General features: G+C 47.4%; 2 protein-coding genes across 2 annotated transcripts; one reads left to right on the top strand and one right to left on the bottom strand.

Moving 5' to 3' along the window:
• Positions 1-15,127: 15,127 nt before the first annotated feature.
• On the bottom strand, positions 15,128-19,359 carry LOC123113057 (signal peptidase complex subunit 3B). Its single transcript, XM_044534172.1, has 6 exons — positions 19,063-19,359; positions 18,873-18,920; positions 18,719-18,781; positions 18,187-18,240; positions 15,624-15,710; positions 15,128-15,496 (listed from the first exon to the last, which is right to left on the bottom strand). Exons 1-6 carry the CDS (start codon positions 19,186-19,188, stop codon positions 15,371-15,373), a joined length of 504 nt encoding a protein of 167 aa, XP_044390107.1. The 5' UTR covers positions 19,189-19,359; the 3' UTR covers positions 15,128-15,370.
• A 1,719-nt stretch (positions 19,360-21,078) lies between these two features.
• On the top strand, positions 21,079-25,676 carry LOC123113058 (protein PHOX1). The gene is made up of 3 exons (XM_044534173.1): positions 21,079-23,427; positions 23,973-24,190; positions 25,431-25,676. The coding sequence occupies exons 1-2, from the start codon at positions 21,483-21,485 to the stop codon at positions 24,119-24,121; spliced, it is 2,094 nt and encodes a 697-aa protein (XP_044390108.1). The 5' UTR covers positions 21,079-21,482; the 3' UTR covers positions 24,122-24,190; positions 25,431-25,676.
• Positions 25,677-26,478: the final 802 nt, after the last annotated feature.

Genomic DNA, 26,478 nt, shown 5'->3' on the forward strand with positions numbered 1-26,478 from the left:
AGCCAGCGCACCCCCTTTAGTACCGGGTCGTGGCTCCAACCGGTACTAAAGACCCCCCCTTTAGTACCGGTTGGAGCCACCACCCGGTACTAAAGGTGGTGCGCTTCCCGCCGCTTGGCCTGGCCAAAACAGACCTTTAGTACCGGTTGGTGGCTCCAACCGGTACTAAAGGTCCATCCTTTATATACAACACTTAAAAAAATTCAGTTTCCCTCTGTTTCTTCCCTCTGTTTCCTCCCTCCGTCGCGCCGCCCTGCCCCGATCGACGCCGTCCCCGTCGACGTCGCCGCCCCCGCCCCTCGTCGCTGACCCCGGCCGTCCCCGCCCCTCGTTGCCGCCCCCATCGACGTCGCCGCCCCGGCCGTCCCCGTCCCCGTCGTCCCCGGCCGTCACCGCGCCCCGCCCCGCCCCGTCATCTTCGCCGCCCTGTCCCGTCGCCCCGTCATCGCCGCCCCATCCCGTCGCCCCATCGTCGCCGCCCCGTCGTCGCCTCGCCGGTGAACTCGCCCCGGCCGCCATGTCCACACACACACACACACACACACACACACTATACACACACACACTACACACACAGACACACATTATTAGTTTGTTTGTTAATTTTTTTTCTTCTGTTTTTTAGTTATAGAAATGTTAGGAAATTATTCTGTTTTTTAGTTATATAAATATTAGAAATGTTAGTTATATAGAAATGTTATAAATGTTTTCTGTTTTTAGTTATAGAAATATTTATAGAAATGTTAGCAATTTTTCTGTTTTTTAGTTATATAAATATTAGAATTGTTATAGAAATGTTAGTTATATAATCACGAAATTTTACAATTAGTTTTAGTTAGATGAATTAGATTAATGTCAAATTGTTAGAATTTGCATATATATAGAATTTTAGTTATCACAATCCAATCATTTAAAAAATGTTACTTTTTGCGGGCATATAGTACTTGTTCTCGACGATATGCCTGGCCCGCATCCTCGTCGTCGACCCGTTCGCGACGACGTCATGCTTGAGAGGACCCATGTCCGGGACTGGGCTCCGCCATGCTGGCACTGGGAGGTGCTACCTGGAGGGGCGCGCCACTTGGTGAGGAACCCGACCTCGGGTCTCGTCGTCGACCCTGATCTTCTTTGGTGGCGTTCGCGTGGGCCACATTCGGTGCAGAGGCAGCCGGCCCCGCCGGAGGTGGTGCGTCGCCGTGTCAGGGAGGAAGATGAGCACGTCCATCGCTACATGGCTGCTATGGACGACGTCAGGTTCTCCACTACTTGGCGGGTTCTTTGGGCAGATGACCGGAGATATGATCCTGTGATGGTTCCTTCTCTTTGGGTGTGCACCGCCCGCGCCCCAGGAACCGCGAGTGGCGCCCTAGATTCTTCTGTAGTACTCGATCTTTATTAGGTACCTAGCCAGTGATGTATTCGATATATAATATTCGAGACGATGTATTCGAGATTATATATATTAAGACGATGATGTATTCGAGATTATATATTCGAGACGATGTATTCGAGATTCAGTTTTTCCTTATTGATTAATTGCATCCATGCATTGTAATTTGAATACTAAATTGTTTTATATTTCTTCTGTATTAATTAGTAAAGTAAAAGCTATGGCGGACAATACCGGCAGAGAGAGAAGAGGAATTGTTCGACATCATACGCAGCCCTCATAGGCTAGATGATCTGAAAGATGACGGCTCCCAATATCTGAACAATACCGGAGAGGGTGATGAAAAGATATTCGATCTCGACGACCGAGCTGATGAAGTCATGAACTATGATTATGATGACACAGACAATGTTAGTGATAACACAGAAAATGCTGATCTTCAAATAATAAAGACTTCCGGCGAGGTATATATTTATATAAGCATGCATCCTGGTGATCATCACATGTTTTTTTATTGAAGATATATTAACGAATCGATCTTTCTTCTTTCAGCCCTCCGGATCGAGCAAATCTGCTTCTACAGACAACAAGACAAAGCGAGGCCCGGGCAGATTGTTGAAGGATGGTGTAAAGTACCACATCGAATCCACCAAACTTAGTGGCGAACCCCTCACGCCTAAGAACGTTGCGGACAAGTGGACTCGTCAGTGCGGAGTTCTTGTGAAGGACAAACTCCCGATCTCCATTCAAGAATGGAAAGAGCCAAAGACTAAACGTCCAGGTGTTACTTGGGTCGATGCAGAGCCAAAGAAGACCTGGTGAAATCTCTGATGGAACATTTCACCCTACCAGATCATTTCACTAAAGCAGATGTGGAGAAAGTCAAGGCCGCTGCTCTTAAGAAGATGGCAATTGCATTCAACACCCACAAGAAAACTGTATGGGCCAACTACCTCGCTAATGAAAGGAAGACTCCAGATTTCAAGGGAACACTGGAGAAGCAAAGAGAACACTGGGACGATTTCATGACCTTCAAGGATTCAGAATTATCTAAGGAACGGTCGATGAAAAACAAGGCAAATGCCGCAAGAAAGACGCAGTTCCATAGGCTGGGTCCAGGTGGATACGCGGTGGGATTGCCTAAGTGTGATAAGTCTGAGTAAGATATGGAGGGTGCAGGGGTCACTCCGATTACTAGGAGCTGGCCCCCCAGGTGCAGAACTTGGTTCTATGCGCATGGGGGGGCGTTGGACCCGAAGACAGGCCTGGTTTCGAAGAAGGCAAGTCTAAAAGGAGCCAAACAAAAGATACTTGACGCAATAGAAGAAGCTCGAGCGGGGGTGTTCACGCCCAACAGAGAGAATGACGAGCTTACGCGCGCCCTGGGAAATCCTGAACACCCGGGAAGAACACGAGGCATGGGTGTTATTCCCTGGTATGAGGGCTTTTCGGACTGGAATGACGACTACATGTCCCGTACAAGAAAGAAGATGGAGGAGGAGAAGAAGAGAAAGTTGGATGAGGAGTAGAGGAAGCAGGACGCAGAACGTCTTCAAGGCCTAGAAGCAAGGCACGCGGACCTGGCACTCAAATTCCAGCAGCAGCAGATCGACTCACTTAGCCAGGAAAGGGGGTCTCAGCAGCGACAACAGCAAGCGGATGATCGTCCATCATTGGATAGCACCGTCCCATCCATGCCGAGAAGCAGCGTTGGTTCTGCCCCAGGCGACACACTGCTGGATACATACCCTGTGGATGACATCATAGAGAACACTAATTGTGAGCTACAATCCAAAATGAAGAACATATCCATAAAGGTGGCGGACGGCGTTGCTTTTCCAGTTACCCCCGAAGCAACCTACCATTGCATCCCGATTCCAGAGGGCTATGCTTGTGTCATGGTTAATGAAGTGGTGGACCCATATTCGGGGCTAACGCTTGACATTCCTAGAGGTGAAGACGAGCACACACTGGGACAGGCCATACATCGTATCATCCTATGGAGAAAGGATTGCATCATCTTTCAAAGTCCACCGACACCGCGTCGTCTGCCGAGTCCTCGAAGTCCGCCATCGAGTCAGCAGACTCCCGCTCCTCCAAGTCCACGAACGCGTGAGAGACTCCTCCTCGAAGTCCGCCACCACCTCCAAGTCCCCGAACGCGTGAGCTGACTCCTCCGGTTTCAAGCCCGGCACAGCATCATGTCACTTCTCCGGTTTCAAGTCCGGCACCGTGTCAGGCCACACCTCCTGCTTCAAGTCCAACACATCGTCAGCCCACTTCTCCTGGTCCAACTCCACGTCAGCCGTCTCCGTCGTCTCAGCAATCGCAGAAGAGACATGTCGTAGCTTTGGTGCGTAGCGGTACGAGTCGAGGTAGTTCAGGAAGTACAGGCGGAGACAAGCGATATAAATATGGTCCAAGCCTCGTTCCTCTTCCTCAGAGGCCTTACGACATGACCGAGGAGCAAAACGCAGCCATAGTGCAGGCCCAAGTGGACGCCCATTTTGGACCGAAACCGGCACCGCCGCCAAAGGAGAAAGTGCCTGAGAAAATGATTGACCACTTCATTCATATGGCTAGAGCACCAGCTCCCAAGCCTGTTGACTCAGACTATGAGCGTCAAATCAGGAAGCTACATCGAGCACAGCTACGGAAGGAAGCGAGCTCGAGCTCGAGCCAACAAGCAGCTGGCAAAAAATGCGGGAAAACCGTTCCCCAGCTGGGAGAACAGGCGGCGCAAGAGATCCCCCCGCTTGTTGTGCCAACAACACATGAGAGGAGTACGCGCGCCAAATATTATTGTGGGCAAACCGTTAGCGTTCCCCAGCAGGGCGATGTGGTAATAACGGAGGAGCATATAATGCAGGCTGAAATGCTCAAGATCTCTGTTGGACAACTCCTCGAAATCGAGCCCATGTCTCCGCTTAAAGAATCGGAAATAAAATGGAAATATGTCTGGGGCCAACCTTTGGTCCATCCAGACAAGGTCAAGGACCTCCCAACGAGAATGTATGAATTGCATCAATGGTACATGAACATGACCAAGATTTCCAATCGAGTGTCCCTCATGGTGAATGTCAAGAAGGATCATTATTACCATGAGAAAGCTCTGTCCATTGAGTATTCAGAACTATATCAATTATTCAATCAGGACGCACTCGACAAGTCTATCGTCAGTTGCTATTGTCTGTAAGTGATTTCTTTTTGTAATTTAAGTCTCAAGCTAATTATGTAGTGATAATTTTGATCAATCATTACATGTAATTATCCTCACTATATTCTTTTCTGTGGTATTATATGCAGGATGAAGATGTATGAAATGAAAAAATCTGGACGCTATGGCATTGGGTTCATTGACCCAAATACCATTAATGAGGACATATAGAAGTATCCATTTTATCAAGCAGGTGTAGAGGAAAGCATGGTAGAGTTCTTGAAGCGCCTCAATAGCAATGAAGATATACTACTTCCTTACAACTTCCCGTGAGTCACACTGTCTTGTACTACAAATTCTGTTTTTGCTTACTAGCTAGCTAGATATTAATAATTAAGTGTATACGGTTTACGGTAGTTGATTAATTTTATGCACATGCCCGCTTATTTAAGACATGCAAACGTGTGCGCATGTAGTTGGCACTGGGTCTTGATAGACATTAAAGTTGAGGAAGGAAAAGTTGAATTACTGGACTCGCTAACTAAAGAAGAAAGTGACTTCACCATCGTGAAGGGGATAGTCAACAGATAATTTCAATCATTATTAACTATATATATCTCGGCCTATTATTAGTTCGTCATTTTCTGATATGAACTATTTAATAACCGCTTTATTAATTTTCTTTGCTGGCGGGCAGGGCATGGGCAAAGTTCATCGCGGTGACTCCAGACGAATGGAAACAAAAGTTGTTTTGGCTTCGACCAAAGGTAAGTAATTAAGTAGTACTAGCTAGCTACCATCTCTTTAATTCTTGTTTCAATATCATTAATTAATTATCATGCTTGATTAATTAATCATTATCTGATTCAATTCCATTCTTGTAAAGGCCCTGAAGCAGGCGTCAGGGAATAATATGTGTGCATTCTACGTTTGCGAGAACATTCGCATGATAACGTCCGAAAGGAGCAGATCTGATGGACAGGACTGGGTACGTTTGTCAGAACACTATTCACACCATTATCGATATCTAGTCACATAACTAACACACATGCATATTGATCTCCTTAACAGTTCACAGAGGTGCGGGATAAGCTCCTACCATCGAACCGTATACTAGCACTTCAAGAGGAAATAGCCGGATTTTTGCTCGACCAGGTCATAAATCCCGAAGGAGAATACTATTACCCGCTACTGTCCCCATGAACCACTTGTCATCGTGCTACGAAGGCACCAAGGCAACATATGTAGGAGAAATTATATATGTATATACATGTGTATGTGTGAATAATGGTGTTGGTTGTGAGACATTCGATGATATATATATATATATATATATATATATATATATATATATATATATATATATGCGGTTCTATACGTACGAGAAAATCTATTTATATATATGCATAACGTGTACAATTTGTAGTATCGTGAAATACCAGCAAACAAAAAAAATGTAATGGAAAATAAAAAAAACACCCAAACATTTAGTACCGGTTGGTGTTACCAACCGGTACTAAAGCCCTACGCGCACCCGGGCCTGGCTCGTGCCACGTGTTTGCACTTTAGCGCCGGTTCGTGACGAACCGGTACCAAAGGGGGGGACCTTTAGTCCTCACTCTTTAGTGCCGGTTGGTGAACCGGCACTAAAGGCCGTTACAAACCGGCACTAAAGGCCGGTTCTGCACTAGTGAAGGGCTAATATGGAGGGTGGGAAATGGAAGGAGCATCCGGATTTGGAGGGACAATTGGATACCAAGGCCGGTGTCGTACAAACATATTTCCCTACAGGGCCGATGCCGCATTCGTTTTGTTTCTGACCTTCTTAATCCCAATGGGTCTTGGAAGGTAGATTTACTGCAGCAGCATTTTTTGAACGCAGATGTGAATGAGATAATGAAAATACGGGCGTCCCCTAGGTTGGACGAGGACGTGATCGCTTGGGGGCCGAGTAAAAATGGATTTTTTTTTTCTGTCAAATCAGCTTATCAGGTTGCTTTTCATGAAGTTCATGGTGCAAATTTGGCTTCTAGCAGTACCTCGAGCTCTGGGGGAGAAGCTGCTGGAAACTTATATGGAAGAGTAATGTGCCGCCGATGATCCGCAATTTTGCTTGGTGAATGGCGACGGATGCCCTCCCAACATGGAAGAACAAGAACAAAATTGGTTTGGAAACGATAAGTGGTTGCCCGGTGTGTGGAATGGAGGTAGAAGATAATTTCCACCCGTTTTTAAGGTGCCAACGTGGTCGGGATTTGTATAGAGAAATGTCTAATGTATGGAAACTACCAGCAATGGATTCCTTCGTGAACACTGGTAAGGAATGGCTCCTCCATGCGCTCGACCACTTATGTGATATTGATCGTACTAAACTATTGCTCATCTTCTGGAGGAGCTGGTATGTGCGTAATGAAATTGTGCATCACAAGCCAGCGCCGGTCATGGAGTCCTTGATAAGCTTTTTGAGGAGATATCTGGATGAATTAATTGGCATCAAGCTAAATTCAGAGATGGATCCAGCGAAAGGAAAGGGATATTTATCTTATAATCAGCATGTTGGGGCGGCAACCACACCACAACAACCGATTTCTGAAGCTAGATGGGTACCGCCTGCTAATGGCTGGGTCAAATTGAATGCTGATGGCTCATTTGTAGCAAGCGATGATGCTGGTGCTGGTATGATTCTTCGAGACAATGAGGGCAGGATCATCTTCTCGGCTTGTAGATCACTATTTTCTTGCAGAGATCCACTAGAAGCTGAGCTATGTGGGATAATGGAAGGATTATCACTTGCCATACAAAGGTCTGATTTGCCTGTTGCAATTGAATCTGATTCAAGTATGGCAGTATCCTTGTTATCTTCTGGGGAAGTTGATCGCTCAGTTAATGCCTCCTTGGTGAATGAAATTAGACTTTTATTTCGTCTTAGACAAACTTGTATTACTCATGTATCGCGTGCCCAAAACAAAGCTAGTGATAGTTTAGCTAGGTTTGCTCGAGTTGAGGGGCGAACTATGACTTGGCTAGGGTCTCGGCCAGAGGAAGTCTTGGGTATTTCCCTTGATGATTGTAAGGACATTGTCTTTTGAGTAATACAAGTGTTCCCGCAAAAAAAAACTTGATAAAACTATGGTGCAACTAAAAACTACTCCCAGCCGTTATCATCATCATTATCATTGGTGGTGTTGTCCGAGGTATCAAGCCACATGTCATCCCAATGGTCATCGTTAGGGGAGAAGATCGACGTCCCGCCTGCCTCGACGATATCGCATTGCGATATGGCCAGTGCCTTGCGCCGACGCCTGTTGGCACGCTCCGTGCGGCGCCTTGTTGTCCTCTCCGCCCAGAAGGCGTTCTCGGCGGCGACGTTCTCCAGGTGGCGCAGGTGCCACTCCGCCATGGCTCGCTCGTCCTCCTCGGCGACGAGGAGGCGGCATTGCAGCCGAGCGTGGTCCGCATGGTCCTGGTTCGTGATCAGACGAGGCGGAGGGGCGACGCGCTGGGACTGCTCGCGCGTGTAGACGTTCCGGAAGTTCATCTGCGACGGGGGCCTCTCCAAGCCCCACGCCGCCGCGTCGTACGCGCGGGCCGCCTCGTGCATGGTCCGGAACGAACCGAGGCTGAGCCGGTCCAGATCTCGGCAGAGTACCAGCCGTTGGGGCGCTCGCGGACGCCGCGGTAGCCCGAAGATCCCCGACGGCATGGCGGTGGCGGGGCGCTGGAAGCGGCAAGAAAGCCTCGAAGCGGCGAGGTGGCGAGGGAAAGGGCGCGTGGCAGTGTGGTGGAGGGCGTGACGAGCGACGCATTTTATAGGCGCGCGAAGCGGCGCGCCAAATCTAACGTGCGAGCTGCCGCTTTCTCCCCCGAGCGCGCAACCGCTTCCCGCGCGCTAATTTACCGTCACCGCTGGAGCGCGTGAAAACGGGCCGCGCGCGTTTTTTGACGCGGCTGTTCGAGATGCTCTTAGGACGTTGCCGCTCGTCTCCGTCAACACTCGCCGTTGTCGCTCTTCATGCGCCCCCGTCCCAAAATTGATTGATGCGAGCTAATTTTTCAGGTAACAACTGAGAAATGGCAAACGTGAAAAAAGGAAGAGTTCCACGCATGCATTGGCAGCGTCATTGGTGGTGGTCTCCTGAGCCAGACTGGTCAAGCGCATGCAGGAACATGTGAGGTCCATCGAGCTTAATGCGTTGGTCCTGCATGTTTTGTCAGACAAGGGGTTAAACTGGGAGTGTGAGATCCATCCTTTCCGGGAACGAAACTACTATGCGGACGACACTTCACCGCACGAACTTTGGACGACGGAGGAATTAACGGTGCTATCCAGTGTTTGGTCTATGCATGGACGGCTTGATATACTCTGTCGTCTGAAAATCGTTCAGATTTGTCGTGTGTGTAGCAGCGTTGTTCCGGGAACCTGCGCGCCATTCCCTTTTGAGATGTTAAACGAGGAGGACCTAGGTACCTAGCTAGCTGGTGATTGGTCGATGCACTTTCGTTTTTACGTCACTCTCTCCCTCCACGGTCCGTCCACCTGTGCTTTACTTTGTATCAGTCGATTCAACGACCACGACCGGCCGGAGCGATGATGAGATTAATGATCATGCATGTCCACGTCCAATTGTGCTAACGGCGAGAGACGACCGGCGCCGCCCGGTCCATGCAGAGTCCGTCCTCGATCGAGTCTAGAGTTCAAACTGCCGATGATGTTTATGTGTTTGGTCGTCTAAACATGCGTCCTGGGCCTTGGCCACAACCAAAGTTTTGATTACCGAATGTGGCAATTTTACCCGGGGGACTGGTAAACGTGGTTACCACGGTTATCGAGAAATACCAAGAATATTTCAAACGAATTTTACAGTTGAAATTTGAATTCAAATAAATGAATGAACAAACATTCAAACCAGAGACCTCCCAAAACAGGAACTAGGTTGGTACCAACACGTCAGAACCAACTCTCATGGCATTAATTAGATCCTACGTACTTTACTATAGATCGAGGATTTAAATTTAAAAAATTGATATTTTTTGCTCGGTATGAGGATTTACCGAGGGGCACGAAAATACGCGTAACCATGAGAAATCTCGAAATTTCGACCAGTAACCAAAACCTTGGCCACAACATCCTCGTAATTAACTGGATGATGCATGTACATTACTACTACTTCTCCAGAGCAAAACTTTGCCGTGATATAGTATATACTCGTAGCACGTACTTCGTCTGTCTCATAAAGTCATACTTCCTTCATCTAGGTGTGTAAGTCATCTTACGAAAATCAAATAATCCCAAAACACTTAGGCACGGTGCATTAAATTTCACCTTGTTTCTTGTTTCTTGACATATCAACCAATAAGAGAAGTAAGGTGTGCATGCTTTTAATGACTTGAGATTATCAAACACGACATGCAATGGTTAGTTCATTGCATGCAATGCTATTAATTAGCAAATGAACATTAAATTTTCTTGTTTTCCCCTCCTCCTTGGTCACGGTGCACAACCTAAAATGACTTACTCACCTAGACGGAGGGAGTAATACAACACGTACTGTTTTTCGTAAATGTTAAGTCTTCATTAACTTTAACCAAGCCATGCATAGGGTCAACAGTTGAACACAATGAGTTAATTGTGACGTGGCCGGTCTGAATCCGTGCGGGGCTTGAGTGGTGGGAGCGAGTGTATGAGTTGGCACTTCGGGTTAGGTGGCGCGCGCGGGGTCATCGCCGGTGCTGGAGAAGGAGGAGGGGGACATGGTTGTGGCCTTGTGGGGATGGTCTGGACAACAGCTCAGGGAGGCTAGGAGGCAGGAGCAGGGGAAGAAGACGAACGGTGTGCGAACTGAGGAACACGATTTTCCTTTTTTTTTCTTTCTTTCTTTCTTATATGCCACGTAGGAGCATATGTTGCTCCAGACATTGCCACACTTCCCAACGGTGGCACAGTGACGGTGACAGAGGACGAAAAATTTTAGGTAGCGCGGACTCTAAAGCATAAAACTAATCAATGCAAAATCAAAGTACTTCATGAAATGATTTCTTTCATGTGATGTACTCCCTCCGTCCAGAAATACTTGTCATCAAAATGGATAAAAGGGAATGTATCTAGACGTATTTTAGTTCTAGATATATTTTTTTATTCATTTTGATGACAAGTATTTTCAAACGGAGGGAGTATATTTATAGTACACGTCAATATTGATTTCAACCCAACATGGAGGAGGGCGTTATTTTGTTTTTGAGTGGATTACTTCCGTACTCCCGGTTCATGTTATTGGTCGAACCAAAAGCAATCCTAGAAAGATTGCATTTGGTTCTAAGTTGTAACAAGAGTCGGGATTATACTGCGAAATATAATTTGAATCTGATCTTTATACAACGAGGAACTCAGCGGGTAAAGAGGGGCGAATTCTCATACAATCTGTGATGAGGAAAAGACAAAGCCGGCACTCACGGTCTGTTTTGTTTATGAATATAAAAAAGGTGCATACGATATCATACCACGTTCATATTGCTTTGAAGTTCCCGTGGCATTTCCATCCCCGGAAGAAGTTCCCGTGCCATGATACGTTTCTTTAGTGATCGGTTTCTTTGTATTTGTCAAGAAAAGAAACACAAATCGTATGACCGGCCGCGTGCATTTGTTTCCTGTGCACATATGGATCAGGTACGGCCTGGGCGCTCACCTTCCCATCCTCTCGAGCATGAAAAAAATCAATAGATTTATCCCGACTAGAATACTACTCCCTCCATCCGGAAATACTTGTCGAAGAAATAGATGAATCTAGACGTATTTTAGTTATAGATGCATTCAATTTTATCCATCTCTCCGACAAGTATTTCGGGACGGAGGGAGTACTAAACATGCACACATGCTCATTTTTGCAAATCCGACACATTTCCGTTCATTTTTAAACAAGTAAGTAGTACATGTAAAGATCAACAAGATCGGCACCTGCTACAAGCCGACGGTGTAGCTAGCGACAAGGCAGTTCACCCATTCTGTCAACGTATTATCTGTATGTATTTTTAAAATTTATTTATTTATGCATGGTTTCAAAAGCGTTCAACTCAATGTGCACACTTAATTAGAGACAAGTAGGGCGACGTCAAGCACAGGAAAAACATAACATCGTGATTAATGCTCATTTATGTAAATGCTGCGTATGTTTCCTTCGTATTTGGACAGGAGAACGCCCTGTGCAGGCACGCGTGCACACGTACATAAACTAGCCACATGTGATCAACGTACGTACGGCATCGGCCACACACGAAACACGATGCATGCGTGTAGGTAGGCACGATCGACCGGCGACGCAACGAGGCAATGATCCACTCGTTCTGTCCATGCTGCATGTCTGCCTTTCTAAACGATTTCAACCGTCCAAGTCGTGAAAGCTAGCTAGCGTTCAACTCAACGTGCACCAGATCGACGAGACCGACCGACCGAAAACGTTTCCACTCACGCCTGAATGAATGAAGGAAGGAATTCATCGGTCGTGCATGTATTGATATTATTTTTTGTGGTGGTAGTGTGCATGTATTGAATTATAGATATTGACCGTGTTGCCTCCGGTACGCCCCGTCGACTCGACGAGGGCCGTGGTCGTGGTTGGTGGAGAACCGGAGTAGTAGAAAGAGTTCCATGCATGCATGCATGGCAGACGTTGGTGGTGGTTTGGTTTGGGTGGAAACCGACCCCACGTGTGTGTTGGGGTCTCCTTGGCTAGACTGGTCAAGCGCATCCACATGTTCCTGCATGCATGTTTTCTCAGGCTGGCCTGGAGATCAAAACTGCTGGGAGGGTGGAGTAAATTGCATAAAACTATCATTTTAAAGACTAGGTTTGCGAAAAACACTATAATACATTTTTTTGCAGAAAACACCACATCGATAATCTTTTTACAAAAAACACTGATCGACGGATCGAGCTCGGTTAAGTGCGTTTATGACAGACGGGACCCGCCAATCAGGCTGATGTGGCACCACTTAACCTCTCAGATATAACGGTGATGTTTGATAACGTTATCCTCATGTGGGGCCCTATGGGGGTCCACCTGTCATCCAAAGAAAAAAGAAAAAAAAATGCCTCCTACTCTTGTTACCTCACGACCCCGCACGAGGGCATGGTGCGAGAGACGCATCGCGCGGCCACCGCCCAACCTGCGTACGCCACCGGCCGGCAACCAACCAGCATCTCCAACTCGGGCAGGAATCCCTCACCGGGACAGCGGGCGCGCTGCTCGGCTTCACCTGCGCGTTCCTCGTCACCGGCCGCACCCCGCCCCCGCTGCAACTCACAGAAGTTGCTCGACCCCAACGGCGGGCCGGCGTTCCATCGCATGGCTCCCTCCGGTGCACGTTGTGCCACGGCTGCGACGAGGCAACCGACCGCCTGATCTCGGAGCTCCAACCGTTCCCGCCTCGCCGGCGTGGCCACGCCACCCGCCGACGACCATCTCCGCGTCCCGCTGCAGTCGGCCGGCCGAGGAGCTCGAGGTGGCTGCTCTCCAGCCGCCAGCCTCGACGCGGGCTTGCTGCGACACAGGCTCCTTCCCCCATACCCTGATGGCGTGCCTCCTCGCCGGCGACGAGACCCATGGGCGCGTCATATTGCTGCTCTGCTCGTGTGCTTGTGCAGGCCAAATCCATGGAGCTGATTGTTTTTTTTGTTTTTGATTGAAGGGTGACCCTGTGAAATTGTAGGGGCTGGTTTGTAAAATGTTGAAGAGAGGAGTGTGACGCTGACAAGCTGGCCCCATGTCTAGCAATCGATTTAATGTAACGGTGTGAGAAATTTTTGCCACGTAAGCCTGATTGGTGGGCCCCGTCTGTCATAAACGCACTTAACCGAGCTCGATCCGTCGATCAGTGTTTTTTACAAAAAGATTACCGTAGACGTGGTGTTTTCTGCAAAAAAAAAGTATTGTAGTATTTTTCGCAAACCTATCCTTCAAAGTGGTAGTTTTGTGCAATTTACTCGGAAGGGTGAGATCGATCAATCCTTCCTTTCCGGGAACCTGCGCCTTCCCTTTTAGGACGTTGACAAGTACTCCTACCAGGAGTGTTTTTTTTTCCTTCAACGAGGACCTAGGTGGTGATTGGTAATCGACTAATCGGTCTTGCGTTTTAGTGCCACTGATTCACATATTTTGATGAAGTTTGTAGAATAAATATTAACATGTACAAATGTCATTAGATTCATTATTGAATGTACTTTCGTATCATATAGTGTTAAAAACGGAGGGAGTAATTACTAAGAGCAAGTTGTATAATAGTGGGTTATAAACCCGTTTACATGACACTTGTGCCTATGTGAAGAGGAGAGAGACTAAAGGGCAAAAGGAGCTGGCTCTCATGCAAGGTGATGGCTATAAATTACATGACAGTTTCATATATCCATCAACTGGCCATATTATTAATCCTGCTCTAATTTAGGTACGACCAGCGGGATCAAGCAGCTGGTGACGATGAATAACGACAATGAATTGATCGATCATGTCGACGTCCAATTGTGCTAACGCCGAGAGACGACCGGCGCCGCACGCAGAGTCGGCTAGTCAGTCTCGGTCGAGTCCGCAGCCCAAACTGCCTGCCTGCCTGCCGCCGCTGCTGCTGATCATGTGCTTGGTTTCGTCTAAACCTGCGTCCTGCCGTAATTAATTACTTCCTCTATATATGATCGCTTTGACTTGACCATAATATGATTCTACTAAAAAGGAACCGATCGGCATGTATGCATGTTGACAAAATGTGTCGTCCATTTTTTCTTCCCTCCAACGGGGAGGGCCTACCTGCCTACGTGACGCATCAGCCGTCCGTCCACCCGCGTTTACTTGGATTCGAGCCATGATCATCACCTCCAAGTCCAGCTGTGCTGTGCTAAGCACGCCCGGAGACGACCGACGCCGGCACAAAATCCATGGCTAAACCACTCGCGCGATGACCTTGACAAGATCATCATCTTTGGGTTTCTAGATCTGCAAGGGCAATCGGCTTGCTTACAGGGAGGTCTTACTATGGTGCAGGATCTTGGCTGCGCTAATATTTTCCTGGAATCTGATTCTCTTGAGTTAATGGAATCATGCAATGGAATCATTAAAGTTTGGAGCCCATACACGGCAATCTTGGCGGACTGTGTTTTGAAAGCACATGACATAGGTTCGATGAGCTCTTGCATTGTCGAGGGATGCTAATCCAGCGACCCATAATTTAGCTAGGCTTTCCTTCCTATGATTCTAAAGTAGAGGAGCTAGGCTTTCCTTCCTATAATTCTAAAGTAGAGGTGGATTGGGATGGCGATCCTCCAAGCTTTATTCTTTCGGACATGCCGTTTGATGTAACTATATAGCTTTCCCCGCAAAAGAAAAAAAAAACTTGCTTACTATAGCTTCAGGCTTGGGGACAGAAATGGGGAGGGTTTGAGAGACACCCTCCTAACTTAACGATCTCAGTATCATCAATAAAGTCGCCGAAATTTCAAAAGAAAAGAGGAAAGAGAGAGTACAGAACTCTCCAGCTCTGGAGCTGCTTGGATTGGCATAGAAATCCAACAAGGCTTTGCAAGCACACGGGCAGGGCAGTTGCTAGCATCAAAGTTTCGCATTCGACAGTTAACATTACGGATCCATCTCGCGCATATTCGTCTAACATACAAGCTCATGAGCAAGTTTACATGTCCTGTCCCAGTCCCGCCGAGATTTAGAGCAAAAAAGGCCCGGCACCAGCAACGCAGTCACTGCCACTAAACCCTTCCTGCGTTTGCACATCACAGCACAGCGGACCATATATAGGGCTAGCAGCTATTGGTCCAGGACGCTGGCGGTCTATCTGTACTGCTCGGGGAGCTGGTACCCCGTCATGACGATCTTGTCCGCGAACATCTTGCCCGTCTTGGGCATGATGTGCCAGTGCATCGTCAGGTTGAAGTCCCTGCCCTTCAGGTTGCTCCCCTGCAAATGACACAGACACGGCATGGATCAAACAACCGTGCAGATGGAGATTCCAACGCATAGTCAAAGGATAATCATAAAAGATGATTTGCATCAAATTAACACACAGTCAAGGCAACACGCTTGCCTGGTCGATAAATCTGTACTTGTTTGTGGTATGGATCAAGAACTTGGCGTGCTCCTTCGCCGGTATGATTCCGTCCCAAAGGGAGACCTGTCATACATAATTAAACCCAAAGCAATTATGTAAGTTAAAGGCAATAACTTAGATTGCACAAGATAACTGACGCAAACAAGGAAAATTGACTCAATAAGGCAGCAACTAATATTATAATGCCAGAAAATAATGAGCCTTCCTCTATGATACAGATATATATCATGTATCATGGGCACAGAATAAAGAGCATAGACCGGCACACTAGAAGTTCAGAAAACCAACAGAAGTAGGGCATATATGAATGATATGGTCAAGCTAACATTCAGTAGATCATGCCAAATCAGCCAACTTCAGCATCTTTGTAGTTCATACAAATATGTCTGATTCAACTTCAGTTCATCAAAATTCCAAATTCCGGAAACAAATGTCAAATCAGTGGTGCAATCAAAAACCAAACCAGGCTGAGTTTAGACAGCTTGGCACATCATGATAGTATAGAATGGAATTCTCAAGAATGAAGCAGCTGAACTGATGCTAGAAATGGACATCAAATGAGCTAAACTTTGGTGGAATTCGATCGATTTCGTCTAGCATTGCCGTCCAGTTCTTACGGGCAGATAACAACCAGAACTTATTGCCAGCTGAATAGCAGTAACTAGGTTCAGATTGAAAATTCATATTGGATTCACAAATCAATCGTGTAACCATATAGCAAGTTAATTTTGGTCCAAATTTAGGAAAAATTGGAACCATTAACTATATTATTTGTTATTATTTGTTATTTTGATAAATTCTATTTGTTAGTAGTGAACGGTTCTAAAATGGGTATTGTATCCCAAATAGTGTTTCCTTAATGGCATGACAAAATCAAATTGATTTACGGCTAATCAGTATCAATTAAAAAAAAAGAATTATGATATTGATATAGTGTGACCTGACCCCTGTTGCTCCAAGTGAAATTCTTTCCAAAACCATCAAATATATATGCAATGCGTACATGCAAATTGTCTGGAATTGAGGAACTGTGGACCAGCAGAAGCTTTGTGCCATACTACCATTATTGCAGGTTTGCATTAATCATATGAGCATATATACTGGCCTACAGGACCATGTGAGGAACTATATTTTGGGTTCACTAATACTAATAAAGGGCAGCCCGGTGCACGTAGCTCCCGCTTGCTCAGGGTCCGGGGAAGGGTCCGGCCACTTTGGGTCTATAGTACGCAGCCTTTCCCTACATTTCTGCAAGAGGCTGTTTCCAGGACTTGAATCCGTGACCTCATGGTTGTCACAAGGCGACAGCTTTACCACTGCGCCAAGGCTCCCCTTACTAATACTAATCTGATAACTTATTTTTTATCAAGATCTTCAACCAAGCTTTTTTCACCTGGCTTCGGTAGCACACATTTTCAGTTAGTTTGGCCAAATTTAGCAACTATCCTGTTTATAATTGATACAAATATGGTCGCTCCAACTTTAGTTTCATCCAAGTTCCGGATTCAAAAACGAAATGGTAAATCAGTGGTAAAATAAATAGGCAGCCCAGCAGTATATGTAAAGCTGATTATCTTAGTCTATTCCATTTACATTTCGGAGAGTTCAAGTGGTTTCAGGCCAAGTTTAGACAAGTTAGCACATTATGAACTACACAATGGAGCTATTGAAAACAAAGCATCACAATTGATGATAGAGATGGATAGAAAAGGTGGTAAGCTCCGGCTGAATCTGATTATTTTTGAAAAGTTTGGGCCAAACACCATTGTCGAAAGATCACAATCACTACTACCATTACTGGCTGCTTAGCGGTAACTAGGCTCAAAATCCTAACCCCCCCCCCCACCCCAAAACACACATACGCGCGCGCAGGTATAGTTTGTGTCCCCTGGTGTGTAACCCTGCAGCAAGTTACATTCAGTTTACAAAACCATCAAATATATGTCCATCTACTTATGCAGACGACGAGGAAAGGAGTTTATTTCCATCACTGCAAGGCATGAGTATGTGTGAATTGAATGTAATTGTGACCACCAGAAGCTTTGTGCCGTAACTACCCAGCTGTTGCAGCTTTGCATTAATAATGTGAGCACACATACTGGCCCGCAGAATCATGTGAGGAAACAGTGCAAACAACACAGCATACTAGTGGTGGGTACTTAAGTAAAATATTTTGGTTTTATTGTGGGCTGGTACGTTTTAATCAGCAGGACTTACCACAACAAAATCATGTGAGAAAACAGTGCAAACAACACAGTATAGTAGTGGTGGCATTGAAGTAAAATATCTTAGTTTTATTGTGGGCTGGTAGGTTTTCTTCGGCAGGACTTGCTACACTTTCCTAAAGGCACTATAATTCAGGTATAGAATCTTAAAACAGAAGTACCGGGCATTAAAGGTGCAATACAACACATTGTATGCAATCTTCTCTCCTGAAGTGTTGTTCAAAATAGTTACCAGCATTCATTTTTTGTAGAGAATGGATAAAAGCACGGGTCATATTTGCAATATCACACCACCGATACATAAAAAAACTTACTTGATTCAGGGCATTTTGTGGAGTCTCATACTCAGCTGCCACGAAAACGAACACCTGAACAGACATCCAAGAGAAGTAACATTAAGTGATTTAGCATATCAGAAGCACAAGAACAGTTCTCAAGCTTAGCCAAAACTGGAAGACATGAAAGATTCAAACTTCAGTTGCATGGTTGCTAGCATCATAACACTAAACCAGACACTACATGAAAGAAATATCTTTCTACTTGCCACTAGCACAAGATCATTCCGCAAACCCGAGATATCCACACATATGGAGATACTACTACAGAGTACAGACGCAGTTGCGGACTTGCCTTCCTTTTCAACATGTCAGTATAGCCAATTTCACCGTGGTCAGTGTTGAACATTCTACCACTATCTTACCACGTCTTCTTGCCGGGGGAAAGAAACACCTTCTACCATAACCAAACATGATACTTTCTAACAGGCATCACCTCCCACCTCTATTTGGTTGCCGAAGAATACGAATTAGCGAACATTTAGGGAAAAGGGCCAGCAGAGGACATTACCTGTTTCGTGTTCCACGTGAAGAGCGACGAAAGGTCGGCGGAGATGTTCAGCGTCATGCTAACCTAAACAGGGACAGATCGTACAACAAAGTACCGTCAGAATCCGATAACATTCCGCCGAAGGGAATCGTCGGCGTGGAAGGCAGGAGATCACCTCGTCGTTGGCGTTGGCCTCCTTCTGGAACCAGTTGATGTTGAGGATCTGCGGGGCTCAAAACAACACAGCACAGATCGCGTGAGCGGGGCAGACGAATCGGCCAGAGTCCACAGCCAGCCAGATCGAGCGGCCCGTGGGCGGGGCGGGGCGGAGGGGAGCGGAGGAGTAAGGGAAGGGGGGCGGGTACCTTGACGGAGGCGGTGGGGGTGGGGGAGTTGAAGCTGTCGGAGAAGGAGGCGGCGAAGCACATGGCGGCCAGTATCGTCAGGGCGAACGTCGCCACCGCGTTCGCGCGGTGCCCGAAGGAGTGCATCCTCGCTCGCTCGCTCGCCGGGGCTCGCTGTGGCTGCTGGCTGCTGGCTGTGCTTGCGCTGCTCCGCGGCGGCGCCGGCGAATCCCGTGCAAAGCTCGCTCTTTTTTTTCCCTGTCTGCTGTACTTTTCGCCGCCTGTTTTGCTCTGATCTTTGGAGAGGACGGACGGACGGATGGATGGTGGGTTCCTCGCAGTGGTGTGGCCGGACCCACGCACCCACGCGTCGGTGACGGTGGTGGGCGTGACGTGGCGCGCGGTGATTGGGTGTGGCACGTCACGGGGAGTTACTGACGACGTGACGTGGTAGAGTAATAGCTGCGGGTACAACAAGTGGGCCGGCCCGTCATCCAGCACGGGAAAAGGCCATCCCGTTGGTACGGTACGGGCCACATTATTCGGGCATGTCTGCGCAATTTATTAGCACCGCCGGTCGGGTTGGGCCTTCTGGCGTAAATAAACACCCGGAGAAAAAAATCAAATTCAAATATCTAGTTCTTTTTTGTTGCTGCAAAAAAGATATCTTGTTTTTCAGGTAAATATTTCAAATTCAAATTTATTTTGGAGGTGAAACTGAAACCAGCTCATTCGCTACAACCCAACTATGATTACGTGTTCTTTTTTGAAACCAGCTCATTCGGTACAACCCAACTATGATTACGTGTTCTTTCTTGAAACCAGCTCATTCGGTACAACCCAACTATGATTACGTGTTCTAAAAAAGAACTTTGATCATGTGTCCGGCAGCCAAAACCGATGCTCACAAGTGGATCTGATCCCCCTTTCTACATTACCTGTACGCGCCATATTTGTGTCCTATCGTTGCAGAGCGATCTCACCACACATCCTCAACCCGCTCGAGGTAGCAGTGCCCAACATCCAACAGGGTGCTATCGTTTATGTCGTAACACATACGGTGCAACATGCAAGGGGCGCAAAGAGGAAGCGCCTTCACCACGAGAATGACGGTGAGTAGCCGGTGTTGCACGTTTGCGAAGGGGGATGCGCGTGTGGGGACCGACCGTCTATGTCATCACGACGACGGCGTCACAGGAAGCCAGCAAAGGCCAAGGGACACATAGAGTATATTTATTTCTAGATTGTTGTGTTTTCTAGGGTGCCGCCGAAATGTTCTTTTTAGTGTAAAAGTCGATTATTGCCCCGCGGCGAGGCACCCTTCTCCCTCCTCCTCCGATTTAGTACCTCTTCTTCCTTGTTCGATCGCTCAACTCTGCTCCCATCCTTGCCTCACTCTCGAGCGGCAGTAAACAAAAAAATAAATCAACCCAGCCGCACCCAAGGGCCCTTCTTTCTTGCATACGCCGGCGACGGCAGTCTCGACATGGAGCTCTGGGCAACTTCCTTTATGTGAAAACCAACCTAAGCACAAATTTTGCAGGCGATTTGTAAAAAGAAACATGTGTTGTTGAGCTTGTTTTTCCATGCGAGGAGCTTAGCCTAGAGCGCATGCGGCCGGTCGGCCAGTCGAGACAAATTTGGGCAACGTTTTTTATGAGAAGGTTAGGCCGAAATGGGACAAGGACGCGGCGCATACGGCCCAACGACTACGCTGTCCCGGGACCAATAGACGACCACGGTCCCAGGCAGGCCGCCCGTCGGTCGGCCCACCCGCCCCGCCGGCCAGCGACAGCGACGGCGACGGAGGCGAGGCGGCGCAAGCAAAGCCGCAAACCCTAATCTAATCTAATCCGCCACCCCTCTCCCCCTGACCTTGGCTGGGGGCGGCGGCGGCGCACCCGCGTCAGCGCTAATCCGAACCCCAAACCCAAACCTCGTCCGGGCGAGTAATTACCCCCGCCGACCCACCGCACCGAACCGCACTCCCTCCTTTCCTTTCTCGCTGGCGCCAGTCGCCAGTCGCCACCGCCACACGCTCCCTCCCGTGACCGCCCGCACGCAACCCCACCAAACCCACCGGACCAAGGAAGCCAACCCCCGAGGACCAGCACGGGCAAAAATCTCGTCTTTTTGAGGAGCTGGAGGAACAAAGGAAGAAGAAGAAGAAGAAGCCAACCCCCACCCGCTCCCTGCTTTTCTTCCACCGCGTGCGTTGCTTTCCTCTCCTCTGCCGTCCGTCCGTCGACCCTGCTTTGACTTGACTTCAAGTTGAAGCTTCTCTGCCTTCCTTCCTTCCTTCCTGGGATTGGGGAAGAATTCCTCCGCCGCCCCGCCTTCTCCCCTCCGCCGGATTGATTGGAGAATTCCTTCCTGCCTTCCCATCTGAGGGTTCGAGGCGGCGGAGGATTTTAAGAGGCGCCGGATTTGGGGGATTCCGGATGGGGAAGCCGTCGCAGAAGAAGAATAAGAGGGCCTCCTCCGGCGCCGGGGACCACCACCATGGGGCCGGCGGCAAGCCGGGGGCGCTGGAGCGCTCGGGCTCCAAGGTGCTCGACGGCGACGACACCATTTTCGCGGAGATGGCGCAGGAGCTGCGGGAGGAGGGGAACAAGCTCTTCCAGCGCCGGGACTACGAGCGGGCCCTGCTCAACTACGAGAAGGCCGTCAGGCTGCTCCCCGCCGGGCCCTCCGCCGCCCTCGACGCCGCCTACCTCCACAGCAACCTCGCCGCCTGCTACATGCAGATGAGCCCTCCCGACCACTACCGCGCCATCAACGAGTGCAACCTCGCCCTCGACGCCTCCCCGAAGTACTCCAAGGCGCTGCTCAAGCGGGCCCGCTGCTTCGAGGCGCTCGGCCGCCTCGACCTCGCCGCCCGGGATGTCGACAGGGTGCTGGCCGCCGAGCCTGGGAATCTGACGGCGCTCGACGTCGCCGACAGGGTCAGGCGGACCATGGAGGAGAAGGGGTTTGTTGTGGATGGGGAGGCCGTCATGCCCACGCCCGAGGAGGTGGTCGCCGCCGCCCCCAAGCAGCAGCCGAAGCCCAGGAAGAAGAAGGGGAGGAAGGCGGCCGCCAAGGCCGCGGCTGCCGCCGTGGAGGAGCAGGGGGAGGAGAAGGCGGCCGAGCCTGTCAAGGAGGCTGAGGAGCCGCCCAGGCAGGTCAAGCTCGTGTTTGGCGAGGACATCCGGTGGGCTCAGGTGCCGGCGACCTGCAGCATGGCGCAGCTGCGGGAGGCCGTCCGCGGCAAGTTCCCCGGACTCAAGGCTGTTCTTGTCAAGTACAAGGACAGGGAGGGCGACCTTGTCACCATCACCAACCAGGACGAGCTCAAATGGGCCGAGGACTTGACTGAACCAGGGAGCTCGCTTCGGCTCTATGTCACTGAAGCTGATCCGGAGCATGAGCCTTATGTTGAGGATGCCAGTAGCAACCCGCTGGACAGAAATACGCACAACGCATCGGACAATGGAAGCATCAGAAGCAACAGGCAGGATGAGGACAGGAGCACCGTGACTTACATTGATGATTGGATTGTGCAGTTCGCACGCCTTTTCAAGAACCACGTCGGGGTCAGCTCCGACGAGTATCTGGACCTCCATGAGGTCAGTATGAAGCTGTATACTGATGCCATTGAAGACACGATTACTACCGACGAAGCCCAGGAGGTGTTTCAGCTCGCGGAGGGGAACTTTCAGGAGATGGCAGCGCTTGCGTTTTTCCACTGGGGTAATGTTCACATGTCTCGTGCTAGGAAGAGGCTGCTCTTACCGGAAGACTCTCCAAAGGAATTGGTGCTTGAGAAAGTCAAGGAAGCGTACGAGTGGGCAAAGGAAGAGTACAAGAAGGCCGGGAAGACATACGAAGAAGCTGTAAGGGCCAAGCCGGACTTTTTTGAAGGTTTCCTTGCACTTGCACACCAACAGTTTGAGCAAGCAAAGCTGTCATGGTATTATGCTATCGGTACCAATGCGGATCTGGACACATGGCCTTCCTCTGAAGTCTTGGAGCTCTTCAATAGAGCTGAGGATAACATGGAGAAGGGTACAGAGATGTGGGAGGAAGTGGAAGAACAGCGCCTGAAGAATCGATCCAAACCTAGCCAGGAAAATGCTGTGCTAGAGAAGATGGGCATGGAGGAGTATATCAAAGATGTATCCACTGATGACGCTGCTGAACGGGCTTCCAATATGAGGTCTCAGATCAATATTCTCTGGGGTATGCTGCTTTATGAGCGCTCGGTTGTGGAGTTTAAATTAGGACTGCCAGCGTGGGAGGATTGTCTGATGGCAGCAATTGAGAAGTTTAAACTTGGAGGAGCTTCAGCTACAAACATTGCTGTGTTGGTGAAGAACCACTCTGCAAATGAAACTGCCCAAGATGGTAAGAAAAGCGATTTTTGTTCTAGTTCACCATGTTCTTATCTCCTGATTCGTGAGGCTGAGGGAACTATAATGTTGATTTTGTTGGAGAAAATTAAAATTGCACACAAAATCATCATTAAAATTTGTGATGCTGATTGACCTGCCAACCCTTCTCTAGAGATGCTGTGTGTTTTTGCTAGCTGTGGTCCTCTTGATCACTTTAAACTGGCCACTGGAACTTATTATTAGGGAAGTTTACCTAGTATCATTGGAACTCTTATCATATTTTGAAGATCTTTCCAGTACTGAAGATAATTTTTGAGAAAATTTGTTTACAGAAAACCGGTCTCTTACGTGTGTTGTTCACTAGTCATTTTTGTTTAAAACATTGAGTTCATCATAATGGTGTGCCTTTGGTGCTGTTAATATTGTGAAAATACGAGCTTTAATTTTGTAATTTACGTTGTGCACTATGCTGAATCGTCCCAATCATATGTTTCAATCTGTAATCGTGTAACTTTCATTGCATCACTCATTTCTAAGAATATCCTGTTTGCTTCCTAGGTTTGGGCTTCAACGTTGATGAAATTGTGCAAGCCTGGAATGAGATGTACGACATTAAACGGTGGCTGCGTGGTGCTCCATCCTTCCGTCTCGAGCCATTGTTTAGGCGGAGAACTCCGCAACTGCATATGGCATTGGAGCATATATAGTTTGTATGAAGTTGCTCCATGCATATTAAATTCTGGGGCACTGTTACCGACACCAATCTTCTTTTTTAGGTGAGCGCGGTTATATTTGTTTGCATAAGAACTTTATTTCATATGCACATGAGAAATTTGAATTGGCTTTAGCGTGTTAGATGTGTCTTGCTTCTGTCATGATTATTGCAGGCTGCATGGGTATAATTGTAACAAAGATGAATATACAATTCTGAGTTTATCTGCTGCTCATTTTTTTACTACGCCAGTTATTTCTGGATTTATGTAGTTCTTCCAACGCACATATGCTGTTGCATGCATTTCATTTGTTTAGTTGTCCTTGTTATCGGTCCATAGATGCCTTTTGGAAAAAAAATGCCCTTCGTCTCTCTCAAAAAGAGAGGTAATAATTAATAAAGCCATACACTTAATATGTAATTGGACTTTGTTGACTATTTACTTTAGTCCAATTTCTTGCATTGATTGGTCCAGATGATTCTGTAAACAAAATGCTGAAAGTACTAAATAATTAGAAGTTCAGAAAGCATGGTAGGTGAGACGTTTGAAGATAAGATTAAACTATGGTACAACTACGTAGAGTAGCTTTTAATGGAGATACTACCATACCATGAAGATAATAGATCTTTGCATGGAAAAGACTGCTTTCTGCCATACAGGGTTAGCATAGTCTGCACATGATAAGCTAACACTCCCTCTGTCCCACAATATAAGTAACAGCTTGCAAAAACATGTATATTGTGGGACGGAGGGAGTACATCTTTTAGTTCCTGATGGTCTGTGCTTAAGGGTTTAATTTACTGTAGGCTAAAGGACTTTGAAATAAACTCTTCCTGAATCCTGATGTCATTTAAAAAAAAAGTTTATGTATCATCTGTATTGAACTGTTATTGTAGGTTAATGCAACTTTAGACATAAACTTAGTTCCTTGGGCAGTCTAGTCGAATCTCAGAATGTGATCATCCTCTGTTTTCTTTTGGGCAAAAAAGGTCTCTTCCTTTGTCAGACTGGAGCATTACAGTGCAAATACTGCTTTCATACGTATTCTGAGCTACTGATTTTCGTTGGTCCATCTTAGTCAGAGCCTTGTGGTCAATCCTCTGTTTACCCAGTTATATCATTTACAGTACAAATAATGTATCCATATGTATTCTGAGCCGCTGATTTGTTGGTCCTGTCTTAGTCATAGCCTTGTGATCAATCCTTTGTTTACCCAGTTATTATCTTAAAATTCTTGATCCAAATTTTACTTTGCTTGTGATCTTTGTGGTATTGAATTTGGCGTGTTGATTTATCTCTGCAGGTCAATTGCTGATTGGGATACAATACATGGATTTGTTCGGTTGCATTTTTTATACATCGAAAGAGTCTGCTTCCCGGTTGCGAAGCTATTCATTGCGGAGGGGTGGAGCCCACCCGCGATTTGGATACGTTAGTTGTTTTTTCCGTCTGTCTTGTTCTTCTTCATGCACAGGAAGCTGTGACTTGTTACTGTATTAGAGCTGCATTCCTCCGTAAGCTTAGTAATATACATACTATATTTTGACGATGGATTGGTGCATCCTCTTATTTGTTTTGCATTGTTGCGGTGCCTTGCCTGCATGCCTGTTTTGGGCTTAATTATATTGTGATTACATACACCATCTAGAATTTCTCGCACTGGAATCTGAAAGAAACAAATCATGTCCCTCAACTAAATTAGCGTATTTGGGGAACCTGAGATTATGTAGAGGGAGTTGTGGAGAGTGAAGATTCTTTTGCAAATTGTGGTACCATATATGGACTGGCTCACATGTGGTGATTATAAATGTTTTTGGGTAGTTGGGAATTCACATTGGTATCTTTACCGGCCGAGACTTTGCTGGGCTCTCTATATAAAACCACACTTCAAATGTGTTTCCTTCAGACTATAAACATAATGATGACATTTAGAAGATCCATCTTGTGAAGTGAGTGAAACTTTTACTGAATCATCGGTTGTAGCTTAGGGCTGGGAGGCATCAGGAGAGCAGTTAGCTCATGGATTGAGAAGGAAAGCATAGGTTAGCTCAAGCTCACAGGATTGTTCTGCGACATCTGCAATGCACCTAGGCAGCATGGCAGAAAGTACGAACATGTGTGCATTAGCTTACTCTCCACTGCTCACCCACGGAAAGACGGACGTGCTGTTTAGCCCTTTTGTGGTGTGTAGACGACGCGAGCTGGTATGTTTTGACGTGGATGGTTCGTTCCTTCCAGGGGGCTTGCTCCTCCCGTACGCCATACCGGTCTCTTTTCTCTACCAGTGAGAAATGAGTCATATATACTTCCCTTCGTTTCATAATATAATGTGTATACATTTTGTAAAAAGT

Source organism: Triticum aestivum, chromosome 5B (assembly GCF_018294505.1).
Source record: "Triticum aestivum cultivar Chinese Spring chromosome 5B, IWGSC CS RefSeq v2.1, whole genome shotgun sequence".
In the NCBI taxonomy this organism is placed as follows: Eukaryota; Viridiplantae; Streptophyta; class Magnoliopsida; order Poales; family Poaceae; genus Triticum; species Triticum aestivum.

What these genes read in the sequence shown, in the direction of transcription:
- LOC123113057 (XM_044534172.1), bottom strand. Translation starts at nt 19,188, where the DNA reads ATGCACTCCTTCGGGCACCGCGCGAACGCGGTGGCGACGTTCGCCCTG. An exon ending in AGGCCAACGCCAACGACGAG is followed by an intron (nt 18,782 to 18,872) that starts GTGATCTCCTGC and finishes GTCCCTGTTTAG; the next exon opens with GTTAGCATGACGCTGAACAT. An exon ending in AGTACAGATTTATCGACCAG is followed by an intron (nt 15,497 to 15,623) that starts GCAAGCGTGTTG and finishes TGTCATTTGCAG; the next exon opens with GGGAGCAACCTGAAGGGCAG.
- LOC123113058 (XM_044534173.1), top strand. Translation starts at nt 21,483, where the DNA reads ATGGGGAAGCCGTCGCAGAAGAAGAATAAGAGGGCCTCCTCCGGCGCC. An exon ending in AAATGAAACTGCCCAAGATG is followed by an intron (nt 23,428 to 23,972) that starts GTAAGAAAAGCG and finishes TTTGCTTCCTAG; the next exon opens with GTTTGGGCTTCAACGTTGAT.